Source organism: Trypanosoma theileri (genome assembly GCF_002087225.1).
Source record: "Trypanosoma theileri isolate Edinburgh chromosome Unknown TM35_Tth_35_V1, whole genome shotgun sequence".
Lineage (NCBI taxonomy): Eukaryota > Euglenozoa > Kinetoplastea > Trypanosomatida > Trypanosomatidae > Trypanosoma > Trypanosoma theileri.
The window spans coordinates 104,591-110,590 of NW_021639877.1; the positions used below are offsets into that span (position 1 = coordinate 104,591).

Genomic DNA, 6,000 nt, shown 5'->3' on the forward strand with positions numbered 1-6,000 from the left:
TTTCATTTTGTTTCTTCGTTGTTTTTTTTTTTTTTTGCCTTTTCGATTTCCTTCTTTTTTTTTTTCTTTCTTTGTTCCCCGTATGATGGCTGCAGCTGTATCTTGCCAATATTGCGTGGCACACTGCTTACTGACATTATTCGCTATTCTCTAATCTTTTGTCTTGGTGAAATAAAAATAATAAACAAATAATAATAATAATAAAAATAATAATAAAAAAGGATAGTTTTCGCTGCCGTGAGAATCACCACAGCAAAATAATATCAGCAATATCGATAAGGAGTTTGCAGATATATAGGTAGTACTTGCACCATCAACTCAAAAGGGAAAAGAGAAAGAAAATTTATAAAAAAAAAAAAGATAAAGATAAATACTGTTTTTTTATTTTATTTTGGATTATCTTATTTAGTCAAATAGAAAAAAAAAGAATAAGAACAACAAAACTAAATTAGGTAATAGTAAATATGAGTCGTGTTCAACATGGTGATTATCAGCATCGTGGAAACAGCGTCAACTCCTCTGGCAGAAGAGTCTTATCTGCTGTAAGAGCCTCCATTCCTGATGATTCCGTGGTGGACTCTACCAAGCGTAAACCGAAACACAGTGATCCTGCTCGTGCCAGCTTAGACTCTTTCGTCTCGCTGCAAAGAAATTACGCAACTAAACCATCCACATTGGCAAATGCAGCACACGGACGGCATGAAGGCACAAAGAATGCGTGGGCCCCAACCATAATGACGAGATCTGGCTCCAACAGAGTGAGTGATAGTAACGAGCGGAATGTTTCACCAAAGTTACCCATTCGAGTACTGAAGGTAACAGGACCGGTGGAGAACTATGATACTTCTTCATCCGCAGTCGTACGAGAGAGAGTGCCGAATAGGCCTGTTCGTGGGAATGCTCCTCCTTTTATTCTTCCACCGGTTTCGAATGAAAGCAGTAGAAGTAGAGTGGATACGCCTTCGCATGCCAATCACTGGGGCAATAGTAGCAGTATGAATAACAGTAATAATGCCATATTCATCGGAATAGGACCTGGTAAGAATCAGAATGGTTCCCAGAGGTCCCCTGAACCGTTAATAAATACCCCAATTATAAAATATACACAACCGCAAGTATCAGGGGATGTAATGCATGTTTCTGAACTCCCTCCAAACAGGAATGGAGACAATTCTATTCCATTGGAGAAAAATCCAACACCAAGGACGGATGTTCAGAGTAATCAACTTGAGAGGCCCAGTAACCCAAATATTAGCAAGAGTAGTGCAGCTACTACCGTACTACATGCACCTCAACACCCTTATAATATGAAAAAGGAAACTCAGGGTACGATACCTGAGAAAAAAAGTATTTCAAGCCAAAGTACATCTCTAAGCAATGCATCTACTCTTCCACCTAACGCAGCACATATTTCCACTACAACAATCACACGAACTATTCGAAAAATTAAATATCTCCCTGTGGAAGAAGAGTACATTGAAAGTGATGATGATGATGAGGGGGAACCTCTTGAAAATGTTGTACCACCTTCTACAGCTGAAACTTTTATCAGAGGAAGTGGAACTGGTTGGAGGTCCTCTTTAGGGCAATCATCTGATGATACAGAGAATAATGGGAATGGTCAAGTCACACAATGCAAATCCGGTGAACCAGCCGCATCAATGTATCAATCAACACTCCAATCCTCCCGCACCAACAGTGGATTGTCAACTGTAAGTCTTCTCAGTTCAAATAAGTGGGCACGCCGTAATTACATAATGACTCCTGTTCAGACTGCACCAGAAGTATATCCAGCACGGGCTCCTATAATAGCACCGAAAGGGAAAGGTATTCTAAATGGTGCAAATTTTCTGCTTCAACGACATCATCAATTTGTGGAGATTGGCCGACGTACGTTTGCACGACATATGCATAATAATTCCAGCTGTACAGGCTCTAACGATACGGAACCGCGTCCATTTTTGATAGCTCCTAGTATCAACACTGTAGGTGCTCCTATTAATAATGATAATAATAATAATATTAATAATGGTAATCATCATCATCATCATCATCGTTATCATAGTGATAGTGGTAGTGGTAGTGAAAATGCTCGATTTGATAATGCAAGTGGGGCTTTGAATAGAAAAGGTAGTGATGAAAGTGGAAACAGTAAGGAAAGAAGTGTACCCACTCAGTCAAGCGGCAGCAGTGGAACTCCTCGGGGTACGGTGCCCAATTCCCACCGTTTACAAGAAATTTCAAGTAACCGACAACTTTCGTGTTCGATGCGTAGCAACGCCTCATGTGCAACGGTAACACAAGCCATCACGGTGGATCCCACTGGAGATGCCGACGCGGACGATGTGGACTTAGCGAAGAAGCCAGACAGCAAGCGACCACGACGCGTGATCGTGACGGATGTGGACTGGGATGAAGAGGGAGAGTACGAAGATGAATATGATGATGAGGAGGAATATGAAGAGGAAGAAGGAGAAGAATATGAAGAAGATGTGTATACGGGGGAGGTGTATGATATGGCCGTACCTGCATCACCCACGCTAACAGTTGCAGCACCTAATGTGGTGAATCCTGACTCTACTGCTGTCACTAATGAACATGTAGATTCTGACAGTGGGTCCTCAAGCACTGATTGAGGAGAAAGAAGTAGGTGATATATAATTTATTTTTAGGCTTTTATTTTATTTTCTTTACAATAGTGTCACCACCCTTTCTGTATATTTTTGTTTTGTATTTATCATTTTAGTATGTGTTGTTGTTGTTCTTGTTATTATTATCATTGTAATTATCATTGTTAGCATTGTTACTATTATTAAGAGATATTATTTATACGCTCTTTATTTCTTTCCTATGCCCCTATGCAATTACTTGTGAAAACAAAAAAAAGAACTGTCTTTAATTCCTGTACCATTGTTTGAGTTTTGTGTAGTAAAATAAGAAAAAAAACAAAGGGGAAGTTATTCATTGTCACTGAACGTGGGGAAGGTGAAGGTGGAAAAACCATGGTGAGGGTTATATCGCCTTGTTTTTTTGTTTTTTGTTTTTTCTTCCTTCCTTCCTTCCTTTTTTCGTTTCTATCTTTTGATCGATCATTACCTTTCTTCTTTTTATTTTTCTTTTATGGTTTTTTTTTTTTTTCTTTTTTCTTTCTCGAGGGAGAAATAGGGTAACTGTATGTCACTACTACTTATCATTCTCATATATTCTCGTTTCTTTTATTTTCTGTGAAATTATACCTATAGTAGCGTGAAGAGATCATATTGTCTCAGTGAATTGTATCTTTATTGTATAGAAAAAAAAAAAAGAAAAACAGAAAGATGTGAGTGAAAAAGGTGCAAAAGAAAAACTGAAATGAATAACTTTCTTGAATTTCCATAACACTAGTAATAGAAATGGAAAGTGTGGAATAGATGTTTTTCTTTTGTTTTCATTTTTTTTTTTTATTATCTTTCTGCTCCTTTTCTTGTTCGTAATTATTCCTTTGTGTGTGATGTATCATTCTCGCTTGTATGTGTGTGCATATAACACACACAGATACATACAGACTGGTTTCTTTTTTTTTTCCCCGTTATTATTATTTTTTCTTGTTGTTGCCCTTCTCACCTTTTTTTTTCTTTTCCTTCTACATTCCTCTCTGTTGACTTTTGATTACAGTGGTATAGGAAGGAAAGAGAAATGCGGCGTGTGTGGATGCCCGTGCATCTGATGCACCGACGTCATGTATTCCACGCCACGGCAATCATGCTGTCAACACCATCCACCTCCACTACGACCACTAGTACAAACACTATGAAGAGTAGTAGTAACAGTGCGGGGCCGGGGACCTGCATTGCCCCCGGGCCGTACCGCTGCGTCGGCAACGTCTTCATTGTCCACTGCGACGACCACCCCTTCAAACACTCGTGGGAAATCAACCGCATGCTGCGGGAGCTGCGGCTCGAGTTTAAGGGCCAGACGGCCATCGTGCCGGACATCCCGCAGGTGCGGCGGCAGCTCTGGCGCGTGCGGCACGTCGTGCGGGTGGACACACTCGACCTCGACGAGGCCCGCGCGCTCATTGGCGTCCCGGAGCACGTCGGCTTTGCGGATTTGGCCGCGCAGCTCCCCGCCGCTTTTGGCCGCGGCCGCGCGGTGGCAAATCCCGTCATGCGCAGCAAAATGAACTTCATGCAACTGCGGCGTATGCGGCTGCGGGACGTGCTGCACCGCGACGCCCTCGAACTGCGGCTGCTGGAGGAAAGACGGAAGGCGTTGGCCACACAGCAGGGAACGGCAGAACAACAAAAAGGAGAGGAAGGTGGTGAAGGTGTAAAGTAAGGCAGAGGTGTTGTGTAGCTGCACATTTCATTCATTCATACATACATACATATATACATACTTGCCACAAACACACAAGAAGGGGAATACTGAGAATGAACAGAACGAAGGGTAAAAAAAAAAGGAAAAAAAAAAACATGAAAGTGAGAAATGAGGAATGTGAATTATGATGGTGTGCGATCTCTCTGTGGGTTCGCTCCTTGATGTGCCCGAAATCTCTACACTGGTTTTGTTTTTTTCTGTTTTTTATGAATATTATTTCTTTTCTTTTTTTTTCTCTTTTTCTTTTCTTTTGTAATGTCTGTACCTGTGTACGTTTATATATGTACGAACTTTATTCTACGCATTTGCAAAGAGGGTGATACAATCCTATTTGCTTACCAATAAATAGGACGTGAAAGATAATGTTGCGGTGTCCAGGTAATTTTCTATTCAGAACGAAGGCTACGCGCATGCCATCGAATGTGGCGACTTGCTTCGTGCAGAAGCGCGGTATCTCAGTTGACGGATCAGCAAAGCGCACGTTCTTTGCGCTCTACCAGGCACAGCAGCAGCTACAACAACATCATCATCATCAACACCGGATGAGTACGAGTGCATGTCGCAACTCTTGTCGTGCATTTTCTAGCACATCAATCCTACGGGAAGCGAAGAAACCAAATGACCAACTTGCCGGTTTTCATGAAGTGGGAAAGTACGAAGAGAAAGAGGAAGAAAAACAACAGGATCAGGAAGATCCATTTTCAGGAAATGCAGGACCTGGCTATTTACCCTTTCCACCACCTTTTCATACATTTAATGTGGTGATGCTACTTTTTCTTGCTAACGTCATTACTTATCTACTTATGAATTTCTCGGGAAGCGATGATATACGAGACTTCATTGTTGAACATTTTACTCTATCACATGAAAATGCCTGGAAAATTTATCCTCTCTTTACCAACGCCTTTTATCAAGAAAATCTTCTTCAACTTCTTATTGACTGCTGGTTGTTATGGCAGTTTGGAAATACAATGTTGGGATTTCTTGGTAACACTCGTATGACATTCTTCGCCGTACTCTGTACACTTGGTGGAAGTTTTATTCACATTGCACGACAACAGTTTGAGTTATACTATGGCATGGACCCACTAGAGGTGCGTGGACGTTGTTATGGTCCCAATCCCTTTATTCTCGGTCTTGTGGGTGTTGAGGGGCTTATTTTCCGACACCTTAACTTCATTCAACAACCACCTGTGCCTTTCTTAGTACTCACTGCCTTTGTGATGGTTATTGACGTCTGGCGTATCTTTACAACAAAACCAGAGGAACACGGCGCCTCTACAGGCGGTGCACTTGTGGCGTACGTCTTCTGGGCCCTTCCTACACGTATGTTAGGACTTGACAAACTCACGGCAGCACTGTAGTAAGATCGAATCTTTTTATTATGTTTGTTCTGTTTTGTTTTCGTATTTGTCTATTTTGTTGGGGCCCATTGTGCGCCTCACATGGTAACTACGGAAGTAATCTATCTATAATCTTTTCTTCTTCTTCTTCAAATAGACAACTCAGGGAATTTCAAATTGGATGATTATAGCAAAAGTGATTCCTGGTTCTATTTTTCCATGATTAAGGTGAACAATTCTTCTCTTTTCCTTGGTCTAAATGGTTTTATTATTTTATTCTTCTTGTTTTTTTTTTTTT

The 6,000-nt window shown here is 41.0% G+C and overlaps 3 protein-coding genes across 3 annotated transcripts; all 3 read left to right on the plus strand.

The window, feature by feature from the left end:
- Positions 1 to 464: 464 nt before the first annotated feature.
- TM35_000351400 (uncharacterized protein) lies at positions 465 to 2,636 on the plus strand (the record flags this gene model as incomplete). Its single annotated transcript, XM_029029193.1, has 1 exon — positions 465 to 2,636. One exon carries the CDS (start codon positions 465 to 467, stop codon positions 2,634 to 2,636), a length of 2,172 nt encoding a protein of 723 aa, XP_028879462.1.
- Positions 2,637 to 3,675: 1,039 nt separating this feature from the next.
- On the plus strand, positions 3,676 to 4,317 carry TM35_000351410 (uncharacterized protein; the record flags this gene model as incomplete). Its single annotated transcript, XM_029029194.1, has 1 exon — positions 3,676 to 4,317. The coding sequence occupies one exon, from the start codon at positions 3,676 to 3,678 to the stop codon at positions 4,315 to 4,317; it is 642 nt and encodes a 213-aa protein (XP_028879463.1).
- Positions 4,318 to 4,721: 404 nt separating this feature from the next.
- On the plus strand, positions 4,722 to 5,723 carry TM35_000351420 (rhomboid-like protein; the record flags this gene model as incomplete). The annotated part of the gene is made up of 1 exon (XM_029029195.1): positions 4,722 to 5,723. One exon carries the CDS (start codon positions 4,722 to 4,724, stop codon positions 5,721 to 5,723), a length of 1,002 nt encoding a protein of 333 aa, XP_028879464.1.
- Positions 5,724 to 6,000: the final 277 nt, after the last annotated feature.